The sequence below is a fragment of the Hypomesus nipponensis genome, chromosome 28 (genome assembly GCF_054491055.1).
Source record: "Hypomesus nipponensis isolate SF chromosome 28, ASM5449105v1, whole genome shotgun sequence".
NCBI classification, from domain to species: Eukaryota; Metazoa; Chordata; class Actinopteri; order Osmeriformes; family Osmeridae; genus Hypomesus; species Hypomesus nipponensis.
The window spans coordinates 7,089,974-7,111,993 of record NC_140388.1 but is presented as its reverse complement, the minus strand read 5'-3'; the positions used below and the strand labels follow the sequence as shown (position 1 = coordinate 7,111,993).

At 50.2% G+C, this 22,020-nt stretch overlaps 2 protein-coding genes across 3 annotated transcripts in view; one reads left to right on the top strand and one right to left on the bottom strand.

Moving 5' to 3' along the window:
• LOC146219738 (septin-2) overlaps positions 1 to 11,723 on the bottom strand; it is a 35,552-nt gene extending 23,829 nt beyond the window's left edge. Inside the window, exons 1-7 of one of the 2 annotated variants that reach the window (XM_084694621.1) lie at positions 11,624 to 11,723; positions 8,523 to 8,566; positions 7,497 to 7,596; positions 7,214 to 7,300; positions 6,321 to 6,444; positions 5,389 to 5,523; positions 4,843 to 4,960 (exon numbers count right to left, since the gene is read on the bottom strand). In XM_084694621.1, coding sequence (XP_084550747.1) covers positions 4,843 to 4,960; positions 5,389 to 5,523; positions 6,321 to 6,444; positions 7,214 to 7,300; positions 7,497 to 7,596; positions 8,523 to 8,549 — 591 coding nt within the window. In that variant the 5' untranslated portion in view covers positions 8,550 to 8,566; positions 11,624 to 11,723. Of the gene's footprint in view, positions 1 to 4,842; positions 4,961 to 5,388; positions 5,524 to 6,320; positions 6,445 to 7,213; positions 7,301 to 7,496; positions 7,597 to 8,522; positions 8,567 to 11,578 lie in introns of both variants that reach the window. The other variant, XM_084694620.1, reaches the window with a different exon arrangement.
• Positions 11,724 to 12,441: 718 nt separating this feature from the next.
• On the top strand, positions 12,442 to 14,239 carry cldn5a (claudin 5a). Its single transcript, XM_084694637.1, has one exon. The coding sequence runs from the start codon at positions 12,658 to 12,660 to the stop codon at positions 13,306 to 13,308; it is 651 nt and encodes a 216-aa protein (XP_084550763.1). The 5' UTR covers positions 12,442 to 12,657; the 3' UTR covers positions 13,309 to 14,239.
• The last annotated feature ends 7,781 nt before the right edge of the window (positions 14,240 to 22,020 follow it).

Below are 22,020 nucleotides of genomic sequence, written 5' to 3'. Positions count from 1 at the left end.
CGGACACACACACGCGCGCCTTGGACACACGCACGCACACAACTTGGTCACACACAAGCGCACACACCTACACACATGCGCTTTGGACAGACACACATACTTGTACACACACACACACACAGCGTTTGTTAGCCAGGATGAGGTCGTCGTTATTGGACCTTTACCAAGCAGCGCCAGCCTGAGGCAGCATGAGTATGGTGGTGGACGCTAGCGGTTCGAGCTTTTAATCAAGTCTACCCTCTCAACCATCTCACTAGCTGACACCAGCTAACGTCCTGTTGTTTTCCCTCTCTCTCTGTTAGCCATCAGCGAGCTGGGGGAGTGTGGAGCCTGTGTTTATCCACTTGTGAACGAAGTGGAGGATGAAGAGGGATGGCACGCAAAGGATGTATATAGAAGGGCGAAGAGAGGAGGGGGTGGAAGGGGGAGAGAGGAGGGAGGAGAGGGGGGAGTGGAGAGGAGAAAGAAAGGGAGAGAGGGAGAGAGGAGGAAGGAGAGAGGGGGGAGTGGGCGAAGAGAAAGCGAAAGGAGCGAGAGAGAGAGAGAGAGAGAGAGAGAGAGAGAGAGAGAGAGTTGATCAATTGTCCCTCTCCTCGGCAGTGCGAGAACACAACTGGACCAGGGTCCCCCCGGCCTCGCTGACCTCTGACCTATAGGAGGGGACCTGCAGTTGGAGGCCACAAACCTCCCTAGACACACACACAGCGCATGCCAGGATGACATGAGACACTGTATAGGGGCCAAATTAATCCCACCGAACCTCGTCTCTCAAGTGACATGTCATCTAAACCCCGCTTACTTCACATGTACCCTCCTACTCAGTTAGAACGCCGCCATGACATCCCCTTCAGGACTGCTGGTCCATGACGTCGCCTTCACGACTGCTCCTCTGTGACCGCTCAGTGAACAGGACATATTGGACAGCCAATCCCCCTACCCAGTCACACCCTGCAGTGTTGCCCTCCTCCCTCCAGGGTGGTGCTGAGCGAGTCGGAAGCCGGTGACGGTTCCCGTAAACGGGAGCCTATTAGCGAGCACGGTTTCACTTTTACTTTTATGAGTCTCACTGTCTGACAGAATTCCAGTCTCAACCAGTTTGGAGTGAGCGAGTGAGTGTGTGTATGTGTGTGAGTGAGCGAGTGTGTGTGTGTGTGTGTGTGTGAGTGGCCGTGCTGGGCCGCCTCAGATAAGGAGGGAAGCAGGGCGGAGCTACTTTAAGAGTAAGCCCCGTACAGGATATGACTGCGGGGTCCAGACACAGGGGATCAGCTGTCCAATCCGCCCAGCTCAGGACAACTTATGAGCTCCAGAACCCTGGCCTCTCAGCATGGGACACTGACTTCAGAGAGACAATTAAAAGAGGAGGGAGGCACAGGTGGAGATGGGGGGAAGGGGAGGGGGGGAGAAAGAGGAGAAGGGGTGGAGAGATAAGTAAGTTGCACAGACGTAGACGCGGGGGGGGGAAGCGAGACAAGGAAAAGTGTGTGGGACAAGAAAGAGAGAGTGAGCGAGCGAGCGAGCGAAGGAGGGGGGGAGAGACCAGTGCACCAGAGGCTCGCTCTGTAGCTGATAAGGCTGAAGTATGCAGGTCCTGAAGACTGCGATTTGTCACTGGAGCAGTCCCCACACATTACAGGAAACCTATATTGTTCTGGACAAGCTGTTTCCCCCTAATAATACCATGGGGGCCGTGAGGAGCCTGGGGAGGGGGGAGGGAATGTGGTGAGAAACAAACGACCCTAGACCAGTGAGAAAGTGCCAAGTGGAAAACAAATAAACTAATAAATATCAGGGTTGAACAACAATGAAGGTCATTAATCACTCTGTAGTGGCGGGCAGTCTGGCAGCTCACTGGCAGCTTGGGAAGAGCTGAGAGGAGAGGCTGGGACAGTCAAGTCCTGGTCTGAAGCTACTCTAGGTCTGTAGCTACTCTAGGTCTGTAGCTACTCTAGGTCTGTAGCTAGTCTAGGTCTGTAGCTACTCTAGGTCTGTAGCTACTCTAGGTCTGTAGCTACTCTAGGTCTGTAGCTAGTCTAGGTCTGTAGCTAGTCTAGGTCTGTAGCTACTCTAGGTCTGTAGCTACTCTAGGTCTGCAGCTACTCTAGGTCTGAAGCTACTCTAGGTCTGCAGCTACTCTAGGTCTGTAGCTAGTCTAGGTCTGTAGCTAGTCCTGGTCTGTAGCTAATCCTGGTCTGTAGCTAGTCGAGGTCTGCTGCTAGTCCTGGTCTGTAGCTAGTCTAGGTCTGTAGCTAGTCTAGGTCTGTAGCTAGTCCTGGTCTGTAGCTAATCTAGGTCTGTAGCTAGTCTAGGTCTGCAGCTAGTCCTGGTCTGTAGCTACTCTAAGTCTGTAGGTACTCTAGGTCTATAGCTAGTCCTGGTCTGTAGCTACTCTAGGTCTGTAGTTATTCTACATTGTAGCTAACTTGGTCTGTAGTTTCACAGTCTAGAAGAGGCTGGAAGGCAGCAAGGGCTGTTAGCACGTACACTATCACACTAATCAATCACACTGCATACACAGTTCTGGTCCAACTGGGCCTCAGTACACCACTACGAGGCGGGGCCAACTCCACTACACTGCATCTAACTGGGTTAGAAAGATAACAAACACACAGGAGACCTTACCAGTATACTCCCTTCTGGTCAAGTTCCTAGAATGCGGTCCTTTTAGGTAAACACTGCCACTAAATAAGTGGGAGTGTTTGGTTGTTATTACTTCTACTTCCTGTCTATAATGACTTCTCCAGGAACCAGATACCATTTACTTCAATTAGGCCATCCATGCTGTATCTGAATGTGTGTGTGTGTGTTTGTGTAGCTAGTCCTGGTCTGTAGCTAGTCTAGGTTGAAGCTAGTCTAGAATGTAGCAAGTCCTGGTCTGTAGATAGTCCTTGTCTGTGGCTAGCTTTGCTGTAACTAGTCTTGGTCTGTTGTTAGTCTAGGTTATAGCTAGCCTTGTCTGTAACAAAATCCTACCAGTTGACCCTACTGGCCATGTTCCTAGAATGCGGCCTCCTTAAACAGAGCTCTGATTGGCTGTTATTACTTCTACTTCCTGTCAATAATGACTTCTCCAGGAACCAGATACCATTAACCCCAATTAGGCCATCCATGCTTTATCTGAGTGCATGTGTCTCTACGTGGTAGCGTTTGTGTTTTCTAATACGTGCTACTGTGAGTACGTGTGTTTGTGGGGCTCTGGGAGGGGGGGGGGAGAACCATGGGAACCAGTTGTCCAAAGTGTGTACAGTAGAGAACGGGAGGGCAGGAAAGAGGTGGTGATGATGCTATCTCAGCATTCCTCCTCCTCCTCTCTCCCCCCAGCCCGCCTCGCTCGTCCCCAGCCCACCCCAGCACCACATCAACCCCACGAGAACACAGAGCACCACCTCAGGAGTGAGGTTAAACCCGAGGGAAAGCTGCCATCTACCACGGCGGGCTATGACTGAAGACTATAGCAGGAAATGTGGCTTTGTTCATCTCAAGGACCAGTGGAACATTCGGTTCAGGACAGGGAACCAGTCTACCCCTAGTGCCACACAGTTCCACCAGCCCCCCCTCCACCCATGCAGAGCCTTGGCAGGGCAGTGGTTCCCAGGCAGTGGTCAGGGTGGCTGAGCTGAAGGGTCTCCAGGCAGGACACAGCTACTCTCTGGAAGGAGGCTCCTATTGTGTGGATCTGGTCACTACAGCTCCCTGACTGTCTGAGAGGCGCTATATCAGCAGTTTACTCAGAGTCAGTGTGTGTAGTGTGTGTAGTGTGTATGGCTGTGTGTGTGTGTGTTTGTGCGTGGTGTGTGTACAGGGAGATAAAGCAGTGCTACTGGACCCTGGCTAAGCACGCAGGCCAGAGCTCCAGAGCTCCAGGCCCATTCAGGCCTTCCCCAGGCCCAGGACAGGACCCCCCTCCCCGGGGGAACAGGTCAGCAGCTCTGAGGTCTGAATGGAGGACGGGTTGGGGGTCTGGAGCCGAAAACACAGACAGCTGAGGGGCGGGGCGGGGGGAGGGGGGGGGGGGTGAGGGGCTGTGGCTGAAAGAGTCTGGAAAAGCGAGGGAGGAGGGCGGAGAGAACGCAGAGGAGAGGAGATAACCAGGGACAAGGAGGAGAAGAAAGGAGAGGAGAGAGAACAAGCTGAAGCAGGAAATCCTATTTACACAGCCTCGTTCTCCTCTCTGCCCAGCATGAGTTATCAGCTTAACATATCTCTCCTGGGGGGGGTGTCTTTGTGCGTGTGTTTGTATTGTATGTGTATTTCTGTGTGTGTGTGTGTGTGTGTGTGTGTAGACCTGCTGCTTTGGAGAGATGAAAGGGAGGCCAGCCTGAGTAACCTGGCGACAGTTACAAGACAAGTGTGTGTGTGTGTGGGAGGGGGGAAACAGACAGCTGGATTGGATCCAGTAGGAAGCATCTGGAAGGAGAGGAGACTCTCTCTCTCCCATCTCTCACTCTCCCTCTCTCTCCCCTGCACATCAGGAGGAGTCACCTATTGTCTGTAATCTTGCTGTATCATCACAAACATGCATCCATTATACATCAGACGCGCCCCCCCTCCCCACACACACACACACAGAGACCTCCAACGTGAGGACTCTCACACACTCACGGATGTCCGACTGGCTGCCTCTGTCTGTTAGCACCACGACGGGCCTCTGGGATTCTATTGGGATTCTATTGTTGTTCTGTTCCTACTTTCTAATGAGGACTCCATCTGGGGGGGGGGGGGGGTTGGGGCTTAGAGACACCAGAACAGGTTGTGGTGTATCCTGTTACCCTGGCGACAAGCACACCCACCACAGAGGAACTTTATACAGCGTGTCTGTCTGTGTGGGTGGGTGGGTCTTACCCTCCTCTTGAGACGATCCCTCTCTTTCAGAGTCAGGGTGTCCGCCTTGGCGATGACTGGAACAATGTTGACCTTGCTGTGGATGGCCTTCATGAACTCCACATCCAGGGGCTTCAGGCTGGAGAGAGAGAGAGAGAGGGAGAGAGAGAGAGAGAGAATTAAAGAGAGAGAATTAGAGAGAGAGAATTAGAGAGAGAGAGAGAGAGAGAGAGGGAGAGAGGGAGAGAGAGAGAGAGAGAGAGAGAATTAGAGAGAGAGAGAGAGAGAGAGAGAGAGAGAGAGAGAGAGAGAGAGAGAGAGAGAGAGAGAGAGAGAGAGAGAGAGAGAGAGAGAGAGAGAGAGAGAGAGAGAGAGAGAGAATTAGAGAGAGAGAGAGAGAGAGAGAGAGAGAGAGAGAGAGAGAGAGAGAGAGAGAGAGAGAGAGAGAGAGAGAGAGAGAGAGAGAGAGAGAGAGAGAGAGAGAGAGAGAGATTAGATTAGATCTGTGTGTGCTTGTGTGTTTGACTATGTGCGTGTGTGTGTGTGAGAGAGGGACTGTGTTCTCACCCGTGTCCGAAGGGGGATATGAAGTAAAAACAGCAGTGAACTCTGTTGTCCACGATGTGTCTACGGTTCAGCCCACTCTCATCATGCAGGTAGCGCTCAAACTGCTGGTCGATGTACTGGATGATGGTTCTGAAGCTGCACACACACACACACACACACTGATCAGGCTAGGACAGGAGGGTGTGGACGATCATGTTTCCCAGAACAACCACCACACACCGTACTTTACCTCAGCCCCAGACCATAATATCACTGGCCTCTAAATCAGTATCAGAAAGGGGGTTTAATAGCCAGGAAAGTTTGCACCGACAAGGAATTTACCTTGGCAGGAAGGTGCATACGTTCAACATATAGGAATCTTAAATCTTGAGGGAATCTAAAGTTCACAGTTAGAGAGAGAGAAAGAGAGAGTGAGAGATTTCGAAAGAGGGAGGTAGAGAAGGAGAGAGGGGGGTGGAGAGATGGGAAGAATGTATAGAGAGACGGCAGGAGAGAGGGGGGAGACAGGAGAGGGGGAGACAGAAGAGGGGGGGAGTCACATGCCGGCATGTCTGACGAGCAACAGGAAAGTGAGCCAGGGAAGGGAGGAGGAGACGGGGGGGGGAGGGAAGATGCTCAATGTTTTTCATCGAGCAACATGGCCCTGAGTGCTCTCCGACACCTCCACACCCCCGCACTCCAGAGGGGAGGAGGGGGGGGAGAGTGAAAGAGAGCAGGGGAGAAGGAGACTAGAGTGCAGGAGTAGAAGAGGTTAGGAGGCAGGGAAGGAAGGAAGGAAGGAAGGAAGGAAGGAAGGAAGGAAGGAAGGAAGGAAGGAAGGAAGGAAGGAAGGAAGGAAGGAAGGAAGGAAGGAAGGAAGGAGCACTCAGTACTGGAACAACAAAAAGATGTAATTTGAGTGACAACATTGTATGGGCCAAGCACACACACACCAGTCCTGGCTGTTGATGGCGTCTCCGTATCCGGGGGTGTCGACCACGGTGAGGCGGAGCTTCACTCCTCGTTCCTCGATCTCCACCGTGGACGCCTCGATCTGGACTGTCCTCTCGATCTTCTCTGAGGAGGGAGGAGGATGGGGAGGAGGAGGAGGAGGAGAGAGGGAGGAGAGGAGGAGAAGGAATGAGCAGGAAGGACAGGAGGCAGAGAGAAAGAGAGGAGGGACGGAAGGGGAAAAACATGTTTCTGCCGTACAGCACCTTATTTAGGAAGCCACAGATGTTGTGCTGTATGCTCATTAAGAGATGAGCCTCGCAGAGCCCCAGTGCTGAAAACAAGCTGACCTCTTCTATTAAGAGAAAGCTCTGGAGAGATACGGGCGGAGAAGTTTCATAACTTTAACATCAAAACATCTTCTTTACAGTGACTGACTCAGGAGCAGCTTAGAGAGCTAAGCCTTGCCTCAGGCCACAATAACCCTGGTCTAGCACTACCCAGACAGTCTCCCCCCCCCCCCCCCCCACACACACACAGCCCACTACATACCCCTACATACTGCCAAACATTGAATACTCTACCCCTACCTCCCTTTACCCTCCCCCGCCTACTTCCTGAACCCCAATTTCCCCAGCACATCTATATTTAGCTACTACTACCTGTAACTACTCTACCAACATACCCCCACGTGCCCCTGGTCTAAGTAGATACCCCCTGCCTCCCCCTGATCCCATCAGATGCCCTCCCTGTCTCTTGTCAACAGCAACACACATTCTCAGCATTCTGGATGCTTCAGGCTAGGCAGGGGCCATGGAATCAGACATGCCTCCTTTATTACAGTGTGTGCGTGTGTGTGTGTGTTTGTGAATAATGTGTGTGTGCATGTGTTTACCTGCAGCTCCTGGTATGTATCTCTCTGGGTAAAGGTCTGTCAGAAACAGGCTGTTGATCAGAGTAGACTTGCCCAGTCCAGACTCCCCTGCAGAGAGGCAGACAGACAGACAGACAGACAGACAGACAGACAGACAGACAGACAGACAGACAGACAGGCAGACAGACAGACAGAGTCAGCAGAGAGGCAGACAGACAGACAGAGAGAGTCAGCAGAGCGGCATGGATGACGGCAGGTCAGCAGATCAGATCCTGGGCTGCAGTCTTCGGATGACTAGACTCACCGACGACCATGAGGGTGAACTCAAAGCCCTTCTTCACTGACTTCCTGTGGACCTGGTTGGGGAGGTTCGCAAAGCCAACGTAGCCTGCAGCCTCTGGGAACTGAGAGGGGCCCACACACACACACAGATTCCAAAACACACACAAACGCACATACAGAAAAATACAAACATGTACACACACAGAGACATGCACATATGCAGAAAAACACACAGAAACAGAAACACACACATAGAAACACAGGGTTCAGCTTTTCTGTCCTGCTGTACTGTACTGTGTACACAGTGAGAGTCAGAGAGACTGACATGAGTCATTTCCCCCTCTGGCCTGTGGCCATCATACAAGCTAGCAGTCTCTATTGTGTGTATGTGGTAGTGGGTGGGTGGTTGGGCGGACCACTGGGTGTGTGTATGTGCGTGTGTGTATACTGTGTGTGTTTGCATGAACAGCGTGTATGGGGGCCTGTGTGTGTGTTTTGATAAATGGGTTCATTAAGATCAAGATGGGGATAAAATGCCAGAAGCCATAAGGCTGTTGATGTAATAGTAGCGTTTATACAGGATATCCTCCCTTTAAGTGCATGGGCTAGGCCAGCCTGGTGTGTTTGTATGTGTGTGTGTGTGACTGAGGTGTTTCAGAGATAGAGGGAAAGAAGAGAAAGGAGAGAGACAAAGAAAGAAAGAGAGAGAGAGATAGATAGATAGAGAGACAGAGAGAGACAGAGAGCGACAGAGAGAGAGAGAGATAGAGAGAGAGACAGAGAGCGACAGAGAGAGAGAGAGAGAGAGAGAGAGAGACAGAGAGCGACAGAGAGAGAGAGAGAGAGAGAGAGAGAGAGAGAGAGAGAGAGAGAGAGAGAGAGAGAGAGAGAGAGAGAGAGAGAGAGAGAGAGAGAGAGAGAGAGAGAGAGAGAACAACAGGAGAAAGAAGCACCGCACTGCTCCATCCCATCAGGACCCTCACAATGCCACACCAGGCCGGACGTCACCTGCAAGGGCTGATCTGGGCTCAGATTGGGATCCACTCACCTTCCCTTTCTCTCCGGGCTGAGACATCACGACTGATCCTGGACCTGCGGTCGGAGACACAAGACAGACGATGCGTCAGAACACAAACACCACTGGGAACACTATCTCTCTCTGTCTCTAATTCCCTCTCTCCCGCTGTCTGTCATGCTCTCTCTCCCTCTGTCTCTCATTCCCTCTCTCCCGCTGTCTCTCATTCTCTCCCTCCCTCCGTCTCTCATGCTCTCCCTCTTCACACGGTGAGAGATTAGGAGCGTGTCTGAGAATGAGAGACAGTGGGCATGTGCATTTTGGTGTACGAGAGAGCGAGTAAGAGAGAGGGCGTGAGGGCGTGTGGTGGTCCTGTTCCAAAAAGGCCCTGTGGCCGCGTTATCAGGGCCGCTGCCGTCGGACAGACTGAGCGCTGGGGGTGATGGTCCGAGAGGGGAGAGCCCGTCCACTGTTACGCAAGCCCGTCCCAAGACAGAAACCAGAAACGCCTCAGGGAACTCTATGTATTCACACTCCTCGCTGCATATTTGAACAGACGGACCTTCAATGGTCCTGTGTGTGTTGATCCATTGGCCCTGTATCCTTCCAGACAATCACTCACTCTCTCGCTCTTCCTCTCCCTCTCTCTATCACAGACACACACACCGTGAGGGCCTGTTCCCAGTGTGGGAACAGGCATTAGCAAAGTCGTGGACGAAGAGAGCAGGACCATTATCGCCGTGGTAAAAGCACAAAGACAACATGACAGGAAGCAGGCAGCATAATACCCACGTAATAATGGAGACTTAATCTGCCTGCCTTCTGGGGGTGATTAATACACACACACACACTTGCAGAACTGAATGTTGCCTTTGCACAGACACACACACACAGACACTTGGAACACTCAGTTGTTGCCTTCCCACACCAACTCTAATTAACAAGCCCCACGTAGGCCAAAACATGGCTATCACATTTGACCTGAAGGAGATTAAACGGTTTTAGCCTCGAGTGGAAAAATGCCACCTTAGCTAAGCCAAAGTCCCAGCATGTGAGGCGTTTGTACTTGATTTATGAGTTGGATTAAAGCCATGAGGGTGGTGGGGGGGGGTAATTAACATGTTCCTTCTACCAATAGACTAGACCAGGGAGGGGTCGACATGGCCAGGGTTGAGGACTGTACATTTGTGTTCTGGTTGTGAAATGGAGAAAAAGCCAGCTGGGAGTCGATGCATTCACGCGCCTGTGTCACCACAGCGATGTAGTGCTTCCTGTAACAGCAAGTGAACAAGAACAGCGGTGGGACCAACTGTCTGGCCTGGGACCAGGCTGCTCAATCAACTGCAGATGAGAAAGAGAATCAAGTTTGGCATGAAGGCCCTCTACAGACACACACACAGAGATTGAAAGGGGAGTTCCTGGCATGACTTGACTCTAATAAAAGTAGCCTACCCGGGGAAGAAGGGGGGGGGGGCTGTGATGGTGGGAAGCACCGACAATAACATACAACATGGCCGCCATGTCTAGAACCGGGTCTATGAATTGACAAAGCACAACAAGGCACAATAGCCGGAACGAGGGGACCTTTCAACTGGAAGGAAACCGTGTGGCTCTTCATAACAAACACAAAGTTTAAAGCACAGGATGATAAGGCTGTGATGATGCAGACTGAGAAAGCCTTGTGCAGGGACTGAGGAGGTAGGGGGTGCAGGGGCCACATTTCCCAACTCCTGTACACACCCGCCCAAATTCACACACACACATCCCAGCCACCTACAGCCGTCAAACTGATTCATGGCTCCTTGTTTTGTTCACACCATTGAGGATGTCTCCGTCCATGTCTTAGCACGAGTCAGCAGGATACTCCACTCCTATGGCAGCCGGGTCCGAAACAGCTCCGTCTAGACCAGAACACACCAGAACAGTCCAGAACACACCAGAACAGACCGGAACAGTCCAGAACAGTCCAGAACACACCAGAACAGACCGGAACAGTCCAGAACACACCAGAACACATCAGACCATACCCATTCAGAACACGTCAGACTAATCTTGAACAGACCAAGCACGAGACACCGAGACTAGACCAAACTAAACCAGTTCTGACCAGTCCAGACCAGACCAGTTCTGTCCAGACCAGACCAGAGATGAATGCAGGTCATGAGGTGGGAGGTCAGTCTGGGGTCAGTGACCAATACATCTGTTCTGCACCTCCCAAAGACACCTTTTAGTCCGTTTCCGGGGTACAGGAGCATCTGATGCCAGACCAGCCTGCTGAGTCGACCAGTGGAGGGAAACAAGGAGCTCATAAACGGGCCTGCTAGCCAAGAGATACGACAGCCAAGATGGATGATAACTCTTCTATGGTGGCCCTCCGCCACGTCTGAGATCACACACTCACACACACAATGAGTGCCTGGTGGAATTGTTTCCTTCTGTTATTGTAATGTTACCCAAAACATTAAAAAATGATTTTGTTTGAGGATGTGACACTCAGAGGTCAAGAATACATCGGATCAGATGTTTTAAGTGTTTCACATCAACGCCCAGAGCATTCACAAGCACGCATTCTGTGTTTGCTGTGATTTATTTGAGTTGTGTTTTAAGTTTAAGTACCTTACATGTTGGATGACGTTGGCCTACAATAAGCATTGGAGTTACTTGAATGAGTCCTTTTAAGTTGTACCTATTTTCCCCCAGAAACCTCATGTTTATTTCTGGAATGTTTCCACTTGGGTTGTTTGCGACAGTAGAGCTACGTCCACACCCAGTCTGAGAAAAAAATGTCCATACCCGGGGTTCAAGCCCTGAACCAAATATAACGGACAAGCTATGAATTGTGGTCATTTTCATAATATTTTGAATAATATCGTGTGTGTTATTATATATAACACCACATTGGAAAAGGAATATCCAATTGTTCACATGACAGGCCTACAATGACACTATTTCTTTAATGTCAAACTTCTAGCATGCAACAGTTGGGCTTCCGAGGAGGTTGTTATGATCTGTTTATCCGAACCACTAAAACCTTCTTTCTCTGACTGGCATTGAAAACAGCGATTGTTAACGACTATTTAAATTCTTACCTGAGTGTCACTTTTATGTCAAGTAAAGAAGAATGGATTTGTTACCTCCTCGTCTGTCTATCCAAGACCAAGGAAGGAAGTCCCGGAAACAAAGTAGAACTCCACCTTCATCCTTGACGCTCGTTCGTTGTTGCAGGCGGGGCTTAGTGTCACTGTTGCCATTACGGCTCAAATTATGAGGAAGCTAACCAGCCATTTGCATCAGCTGTATGATCCAATATGACCGCTTACGTGTTACAGTTTCTCCCGAAGGCGACATTGTTGCTATTCCTTCAACGTCTAGACAAGCAGGGCGGGATTAAACATAATTATACACTGTGAGAAACATTGGACATAGTATGGCTTGAACACAAATGGCGCTAAGTAATGTTTTATAAAAGTAAAATAAAACGGTAGGACACCCTGCTCAAAGGAAACATGGCAAATATAAACTATGTTTACATATTTTCATTGTATTGTTTCAATAACGTTAAGACCACTGCATGTGTTTTTAAACACTGAGACTATCTACTAACCCTATATGGTGTAGGGGGTGGTAGTATAGTTCAGTTCATTAAACTCTGACTTTGTATGTAATTGACTTTGACATTTTCTTACTGAAAAACAAGTCTATCGTCATCCCCTACCCAGCCCGGCTCCCCGTACAGCCTTACTCACGCCACATAACTGTTCACACACACAATGCGCACTGGACCGCTTTGTTCATTCTCGTCCAATTTCCCTGCCTTCTCATTGGTGCTTTGAAGATGCGATGGCAACCCATTGGGTGAAAGTTTTTCCTCCAGCGTTAACACTTGTAGAGCCCCCCACCCCGTCCCACCCCGTCCCAGCACCCCCGTCCCATTGATATCCATGCACCAGCACTATTCTTCCAGTTGTTTGTACAATCCGCCAGTCGGTTAACAAAGCGAGTAGAACCTGTATCCACTTGTTCGTCAGCGAGAGTGATGTGCGAATAACAGACTACCACGTTTCTGTACAGCTATAGGGTCTCGAGGAGAAACAACAGTTTGCTTTACACACAGGAGGGAACTTTTTTCCACTTTCTTAAACTACATTTATTTCGAGAAGAAGCGAAGATGGTTTCGGCCGGACTGGAGATCTTGGGGCTGGGGCTGTGCGTATGTGGGTCGCTTCTGGTGATGGTGGCATGCGGGCTGCCTATGTGGAAGGTGACCGCGTTCATCGAGGCCAACATCGTGGTGTCACAGACCATCTGGGACGGCCTGTGGATGTCTTGCGTGGTGCAGAGCACGGGCCAGATGCAGTGCAAGGTGCACGACTCCATCCTCGCGCTCACACACGACCTGCAGGCGGCTCGGGCGCTCACGGTCATCTCGTCGGTGCTGGGTGTGTTGGGGCTCATGGTCGTGATCGCCGGGGCACAGTGCACCAACTGTATCCGCGACGAGAACGTCAAGGCCCGGGTGGTGAACGCCGGAGGGGTCGTCTACATCATCAGCGGACTGTTTGTTCTGGTGCCTCTTTGTTGGATGGCGAACAACATCATCTCGGACTTTTACAACCCACAGCTGCTCTCGTCCCAGAAAAGGGAGATTGGAGCCGCGCTCTACATCGGCTGGGCGGCCACGGCTTTGCTACTGATTGGGGGCTCGCTTCTGTGCTGCTCCTGCCCATCCAGCGGTAACACGGGCTACTCGGTCAAATACGCACCACCGACAAAACGGGCCACACCGAACGGAGACTACGATAAACGGAATTATGTGTAGCTGTATCGGATCCCCTACCTGCTGGGCGACTACAGACTGCGTAATTGTGGTTTGTAGTCTTAAAAGAACTCGTTTTTTTTTTTCAAGAAAAGTTGTTTTTGTTTTGTTTGCACCGTCGTTTTTGACTCTGAACTTTGAAATCAATTGAAGTATACTGCCTGCGCCACACTGGCCTTTGTAAACACTGTTGAACAACCTATTCATACATCTGTTCGGTCTCAGCAGGACTAACGGGTATGGAGACCAAATACTGTCTGTGATAGACCGTTACAAGAAAGGAGCGTGTTTGTTTAAGCTTAGTTGTACGAAACTGTCTTTTTTTTCTCCTATAAACAAGTGTTTTGCATTCCAAAATGTCTCGCATCGTCAGAAGTTTGTTTCTAAAAAGTCACTGGTTAGGTGCAGTCCAGATGGTCCTGGTAAGATGCAGCATAAAGGGGTTGTTGAGGACAGCGATAATAACTCTGAAATATTGCGGAGTCTGTCCTTAAAAAGAGCACCATAAGTATGTGAAATCACACCGGAACTCCGGGTTGAGAACAAATACAATCCCTAAAAAGCGCATAAATAGACTTCAAAATACGCGCAAAATTCCAGTCTAATATTGGCAGCATCCATCAAACACCAGTTAGTTGAGAGGCGTCACACCTGTTCCACAGACCCAGGCTCTTTCAGGAACAACTAAGATTTTCTTCAGTTTTCCAAATATTCTTTGAGCGCCTGCGTACTTTTATTTTTGGATCTACACTACAGTGTATGTTTTTTTGTTCTATAAGTTTGATGTGTAGGAGTGAACTGCTGTTAAACTGGTTTGGTTTTTGTGAGTGTTTGATGTTATGATTCATATTTGTATTTGATGCAATATTCTTACTTTATTTTTAAGTCAATTTGTTACATTGAGATTAAACTGACTCTATGGTCTCAAACCTGATCAAGTCTAGTGTTTTTTTAATCACGTTATTGAATAGGCCTTTATTCCGCCACGGTCAAAAAGTCACAGAACATCCAAGTAGCCTACATGGTGTTTGGATAATATTCCAGACATGCGCATATAGTCTGCACTGCCAGAAGCACCCGTTCCCAGCGCAGATGCTCAAACCCCCACGGAGGGAGAAAGTATTTTGACGAACCATAGAAATCCAGATGACAATGCCCATTCAGCGAGAGTGGGGCTCCGCTGTTCAGCACACAATACCACCACCCACCCCCCACCCCCCATCCCCCTTTCAAACCAGCTCTCCCTCAGTCGCGATGTGATGTAGGCGTTCAAATTGGGGGGCTAGGGAGAATTTCGGGAAACTTCTTCCCGCAAGTCATTCCTTTATCTCCCCTTCCCGCCTTTGCACTGAATTAGAATGATTGTTTGTTGGAAAATAGAGGCTCCCTTGAAATTGTGTGTGTGTGTTGGGGGTGGGGGGGGGGGGGGGGGGGTTAAATTAAATTATACATTTCATTATTTGTATTTGTGGGAAAATAAATGTAACATTGAGCCAGCCATTTCAGATGGCATAATTCATCTAAAATGTTCAAAGCTTAGAAGTGGATTTCCAAAGCTTACATACTTTCACTTGTAAAAAAGACTCTTAGTGGGTCATATGCCCAACTTACAACTATTAATTCTACTGCTTATTCACCATAGTTAACGTATGAGCTCAACAGATCTGAACAGGAGTTTTAAGATACGTTGAGAGTTTATTACAGCAGGTAATCTGACTGTAAGTGAGTCTACTAAAACATTGATGTGTTGTACTGTATTCATGGCCTGCTCTGATGGGTCTCCCGTGTGCTCCAGTACATAGTGATGCTCAGGACTAGACAAGGGTCTGGGTAAGGCTGGACTGGACTGGACTAGACTGGGCAGGGAGATGGAATGGGCCGGTCTGGTCTGGAGGGTAATGCTGGCACTGGTTTGGTGTGGTCCAGTGTGGTCTGGTATGGTTCAGTGTGGTCTAGTCCAGAGGGCGAGGCTGGCTCTGGGTGGAGGGTGGGCTGGCTCTGGGTGGAGGGTGGGCTGGCTCTGGTGCTGTTTTTCTGGGATTGTTAGTTCCACTCTCTTAGTCACTGCACTCAGTGTGACAAAAATGGGGGTGGGGGTCCTGAGGGTGTGTGTGGTTAAGAATGTGTGTTTGTGTGTGTGTGTTTGTGAGCGTGGGGTTGGGGGTGGGGGACGCACCTTTAAAAAAGACCCTCATTCTAGAAAGAAAAGAGGCAAACAGGGCTGACAACGTCACTCAATAGACTCTCCCCATGGCAACCAGTCAAAACCTGCGGTTGCCCCAGTGACAGGGCCCTATAATGTGGCGGTATGGATGAGACTAATAAAGGCCCCCAGCCAGCAGACATTCCAACACACACACACAAGTACACATACACACATACACACTCTGTAGTGTGAAGAGAGGATTTACTGGTCTGATTCAGCAGTTGTCGACAGTGAAGTCTACTTAAGTGGAAAAACACATTTGTTTCAATGTGTTGAATTGATGTGCCATCCGAATGTTGCCAGGAAGAAAACCAACACCACCAGTCTTAGAGACAGGACTGATAAAGAAATTGAATCGTTTTCAACATAGGCTCTGATGATTTATGATTTGTTCTTAAACTCCTTTGAATCCTTCAGGATATGTCCATTACATCATTGTGGTAGTTGTGTGTGTGTGTGTGTTTGGGTCAGGTCAGGTTGGGGGTTTTGGTCAGGTCATCGGCTCTCTTGGCTTGACCTTTGAACCCTGACCCTGGTCTGTGTTCCGTTAAGTCGGAAGTCATTCCTAGGCACATAATGATGTAATGTCTGAAATCATAAATTGCATCATGGGTGTAAAATGAGATGCTGTCACCCTGTAATGTTGCCAAATAATCTGATATCAATTAAATATGGTAGATTCACTTGAAAGATTAAAGCAGAAGAACGGGGCTCCCAGTGGCGCGAGGCCCTGTGCGGTGGCACAGTTGGCACTACCCATGCAATGTTTCTGCAAACACACCATCTCTGAGTGAAGATCTCTGTTTATCTCAAATGTTATCTCAAATTTTATCTCAAATTTTATTTCAAATTTTATCTCAAATTTTATCTCAAATTTTATCTCAAATTTTATCTCAAATTTTATCTCAAATTTTGACAGCACATCTATTTTCCTAATACCCTGTATCTCCCTCTCACTGTATCTCTCTCTTTCTGCATCTCTCTGTATCCCTCCCCCCCTGATATCTTAACATCCCCCCCCCCCCCCCCCCCACACCCCAACCCTCCCATGTGCAAACAGATGTCTACATCCTCTTTGGTCTGGCCTTCCACTTCGCCGTACGCCCTGTGCCATCCCGCCCTCCAGGGTTGGTGTTCATCTTGGAAGCTGCCTCTGGCAGGTGTCTGTTAGGGGGCGAGGTGGGGAATGGGGGAGGGGGGAGGGTAGGGTGAGTGAGTGAGTGATCTCATTAGAATGAAGCATGATGTTTACGTTCCTCTTCCAGTGAATTACAGGGAGTGCCCAATGGAGGAGCCGTCGGAGCCGTCTTGGGCAAGACTCGGCGAATTGTTTCACTTATCGCCCTTCGGGGTAGGGTAGGTGCGAGGCGAGGTTTTCGACGTGCAGCGTCAGACTGCTTATCGTGGTGGACAAACTCGCACGCACGCTTGTCCTCCTCCACCCCATACACACACACGCGCACACGCACACGCACACGCACACTCAGTGTAGACAAAGGCCTGATTGGCAGCTCTCCGCTGAGATGAGGAGGAGAACCTAGAGTTAGAGGAATGTCCTGAGAGATCAGACCACACTGCTGATTTAACATGGATTTCACAGCTTATGAGCTATCACTGTCTCTTTGTTCCTCTCTCTCTCTACCTCTCTCTCTCTCTCTCTCTCTCTCTCTCTCTCTCTCTCTCTCTCTCTCTCTCTCTCTTGTTTGCTCCCTCCCTCTCTTTCTCTGTGTTTATGTGTCTCAGAGTAAGTTACAGAGTTAGTTACAGAGTTAGTTACAGGGTTAGTTACAGAGTAAGTTACAGGGTTAGTTACAGAGTAAGTGACAGGGCTACTCACATAATTACAATTTGTTACACAGTTACTTATAGAGTTGGGTACAGAGTTAAGCTTTGTAACAGGGTTGGTTACAGAGTTAGGGTTAGTTACAGAGTTGCCTTCAGGATTAGTTACAGGGTTAGTTACAGAGTTAAGTACAGAGTTAGTTACAGGGTTAGTTACAGAGTTAGGTACAGAGTTAGTTACAGATTTAGTTACATAGTTAGGTACAGAGTTAGGTACATACTTAGTTACAGGGTTAGTTACAGAGTTAGTTACAGGATTAGTTACAGAGTTAGGTACAGAGTTAGTTCTCAGAGGACCCCAGTGGTCCTGAGCTGCAGATGTCTGCTATAAACATCAGCTGTGGAGACACAGATTTGAAAAAGGAAACAGTAATCAGCTACACACAAACAAACAATATAAACACAAGCACTTACCCACACACTCACACATGCGTTTACACCCATACGCACCTACACCCAGACACACATACACCCACACACGCACACTCTTAGCATGGGTGCACACACACAGGATCCGGAGGCTCAATTAGTGCATTGTTTTGACACTAATTGTGTCTTGCAGGAAATTCAGTGGTGCTATTCTGAGCTTCTGAGTGTACAGAGAGCAGCTCTGACGAGAGACGTTCACCGCGGCAACAACAGTCAGATGTTTTTTCCACAGCTACAGCCGACGGAGATAAAGCTTTAGCCAGCAATCACGACCAGAACTCAGACACGGCGACAGCTCCAGTGCGTGTGTGCTTGTGTTTGTGTACGTGGCAGTGGGTTTTCCTCCCACCTCAGAGCAGGAGAGCATCTCGGCTCCTGCCTCCTGGGCTGCAGCACTCAATAACACCGATCGATGTTACCATCATCTCACACCTAGCCCCCCCCCCTCTTCCCCCCCCCCCACGACCCTCCCCAGGAGCGGCTTCTGCTTCAGTTCTTCTGGACCAGGGGTCAGAGGTAGAGACCGTTACAAAGAGAGGGACTCCACAAAAGGAGAGACTTCACGGGAGTCAGAGGTCGCTGCAGGACGGGGTCCTGGTGGGCCCCCTCGGCCCCCTCGACCCCCTCGGCTGAGCCTGGACCATTTGTAGCGGGCCAAGGATGAGGTGGGGCGGTGGCTGTGGTACAGGCCTGGGGTAAGGGCAGCAACTGTGGATTTGGAAATACTGTAGGTGGGGGGGCCTTAGCCTGTGTTTGTGAGACATTTTGAGTGTGGGTAGGTACCAGTATGTGTGTGTGTGTGTGTGTGTCCACATCAGTCCCTTAAAAAGTGTGAGCATCCGTCACATTGAATCAGTGTGCATGTTCACATCACTGCCTAAGCGTGTGCTTGGGTGTGGAACACGTATACGTGTGTGTGAGAGAGACAGTGTGTGTGTCTATGAGTGTATTTTTGCACATGTGAGCGTGTGTAAGTGTGCGTGAGAGACGGTGTGTGGGGGAGAGTGTGCTGTGGGCCTTTGTGTGTGTGCGTGAGCTCCCTGTAACAGTGTGTGTGTGCGCGTGTGCGCGCCTCAACTGTGACACAGCGACAAGCGGAGAGAGTCAGCTGTGGGGCTTTGTCTCCCTGGTCGTCCAGTAGGGCTAATCCCATCTGGAATCTGGGGCCGTCGGAGACGGGGAGAGAGAGCTCCCAGCGGACGCTACTTTAAAAGGGAAGATGGAGAGAGGGAAATGAAGAAAGAAGGGGAGGAGGGGGGGCGGGGGGGAGAGAGAGAAAAAAAGGAAGAAGCCAGGATGAGGAAAGAGGACGCAAATAGCCGGACATATATAGAGGGTGATGGAGAAGGAAGCTTTGATGAAGAGAGCAAGAAAAAGAGAGAGGGAAGGAGGGGGGGGGTTGTTGTGAATGAGGAGTCTGAAGTGTGATGATTGTGTCCCTCACACGTGACCACACAGGGAACACTGGTCACGTCCTGGTCACTTCCTGGTCACTTTCTGACGTCTTCAAAACAGTGGAAGATGGAGGTGTCACCAGGTAGCCATACACCAAACCATACGTTTATAAGGCCAGTTACCCAACAAAGAGCCCAGACACATCACTGTGTAGTCAAACGTTTGAAAAATGTGTGAATTGAAAGGAAAGAGTACCGACAGTGACACACACACACACACACACGGTGTTGTTTTGTCAGGCTCTAAGCAGCTTATCAGAAGTCCAGTGAAGAAAAGGCAACATGAGAGTGGGAGGCCTTGTGTCCAACACACACACACGCATGTACCACACACACACACACACACACACACACACACACACACTATGTGACTCTCCCTCCTGCTTGTAAATATGTGTGCGCGTGTGTCTGTGTGTGGTGTGAGTCTGTGTGTGTGCTTGGGTATGTTTGTCTGTGTGAAAAGAGAGTGTGTACTTTTGTGTATGTATCCTTGGTGTATGTGTGGTTGCGTGTGTGTGTATTGTGTGTGTGGGTGTGTGCGCCACATTCCTCCAGGGTAAAGCGGCGTAAAGGCCAGTGGCCCCACACCACTGGGGGCGGAGGAGGGGATGGAGGGATGGAGAGGCAGAAGGAAGGAACAGGGGGATGGGTGCAGTGATATGGGCGGATGCAGTTGAAGAAACCAAATGGGAGGATGAAGAGTGAAGAGTAATGGAGAGAGAGAGAGAGCGAGAGAGAGAGAGAGAGAGAGAGAGAGAGAGAGAGAGAGAGAGAGAGAGAGAGAGAGAGAGAGATAGAGGAAAACCCCACTCTGTTGGTAAACATTCATTTGGACTTTGTCCATCTCTCTTCTGTAGGTAATAACCCAGCCCCACCCTGTAATTGCATTGTGTGCATGTGTTTGCATGTGTTTGTGTATGTTAGTGTGTGTGTTTGTGTATGCGTGTGGGTGCGGGTGTTTGTGTGTGTCTGAATGGTTGTTTGAGCAGAGGATGTTGAAGTATCTAGAAGAGTAAATATAGATGTGTACAGCAGTGTACAACAAACTTGTAGACCTCTGCTTTGGTTCTCACCAGGGAATAGTGGGTTCCCAAGATGAAATGCGCCAGTCTCCGTACATTCAAATGAAAACATATAATAAATGAGTACAATGCAGCCCGACTGTTCCCTCTGCCTGACTGCCATCCTAAAACACTGGGGCTCTAACCCTAGACCTGGAGAGCTGTCTAAGCTGTCCTCAGACCAGCTCTGCATGATCAATCAGATTACATTGGAGATCCAGGACCTGGTCCTGGGTCAGTGTGAGAGGGCAGGGGCCTGGTCCTGGGTCAGTCTCAGAGGGAAGGGGCCTGGGTCAGTCTCAGAGGGCAGGGGCCTGGGTCAGTCTCAGAGGCCAGGGGCCTGGTCCTGGGTCAGTCTCAGAGGCCAGGGGCCTGGTCCTGGGTCAGTCTCAGAGGGCAGGGGCCTGGTCCTGGGTCAGTCTCAGAGGGCAGGGGCCTGGTCCTGGGTCAGTCTCAGAGGCCAGGGGCCTGGTCCTGGGTCAGTCTCAGAGGCCAGGGGCCTGGTCCTGGGTCAGTCTCAGAGGCCAGGGGCCTGGTCCTGGGTCAGTCTCAGAGGCCAGGGGCCTGGTCCTGGGTCAGTCTCAGAGGGCAGGGGCCTGGTCCTGGGTCAGTCTCAGAGGGCAGGGGCCTGGTCCTGGGTCAGTCTCAGAGGCCAGGGGCCTGGTCCTGGGTCAGTCTCAGAGGCCAGGGGCCTGGTCCTGGGTCAGTCTCAGAGGGCAGGTGCCTGGTCCTGGGTCAGTCTCAGAGGGCAGGGGCCTGGTCCTGGGTCAGTCTCAGAGGGCAGGGGCCTGGTCCTGGGTCAGACTGAAGAGCTGCAGCAGCAGCAGCAATGTGTTGGTAAACACACCCTGTTCTGACGTGACCATGCGCTGCTGGACATTCCAGCTGCAGGAAACAGGATGGACATTCTCATTAGAGCACCGAGCAATAAAAATGAGAAATGACGCACACACACTGAAGTGCACAGCCACACACACACGACTAAATGCACACACCTGAGCATACAATTGTGTTTACAACGCATGCATATACACACACCAACGTGTGATATTACCCACTCCCCACATATTCAGGGCGATGCGGCGCCTTCCATGTTTTGATAATCTCCATGACAACCAGGCCAGCATATCCTGTGAACCCACACCCACCTACCCCGACACCCTCTCCGCATGGCGGGTCAAGACCTCAGCCTGATTGGAGCGTGATAAGAGCCTCGATCACTCAGCAGAGGACCCCCACCCCCACCCCAGCCTCCTCCCGGCCCCCACCCCGGCCCCCACCCACCCTCCTGGCTCCCTGTGCTGGCTGGACGGAGCCCAGAGATGGGAGGAGGGTCTAGAGTTGTGTTCTGCAGTGTGGTCAAGGTCAGGAGCTGCTGCCCGAGTCACCTTTGGCCCAGAGAGGACCTGACAGCGTCCAGGAAAGACGCGCTATTGTTGCATCTTGAAAGCCTAGTTCTTCAACTGAACTTTGTGTTACTTTGAACCCACGAATCAATCCGTGAGTTCCAATTCATAAGTGTATTCGACCATTTGAAATTTGAGTTACTAAGTTATTATAAATCATTACATATACAACATATTTATAGTCTGCACATTTCTGCACAACTGCTCCTTGAATTTCATTCAACCTGAACACAACTGCATACTACAGCACCCAGAATCCCCCTCTCTTCCCCCCTCCACGGAGGGACAGAACACAGGGAGAGGATGACAAGGCCAGG

Coding starts and splice junctions, on each gene's coding strand:
- cldn5a (XM_084694637.1), top strand. CDS start 12,658: ATGGTTTCGGCCGGACTGGAGATCTTGGGGCTGGGGCTGTGCGTATGT.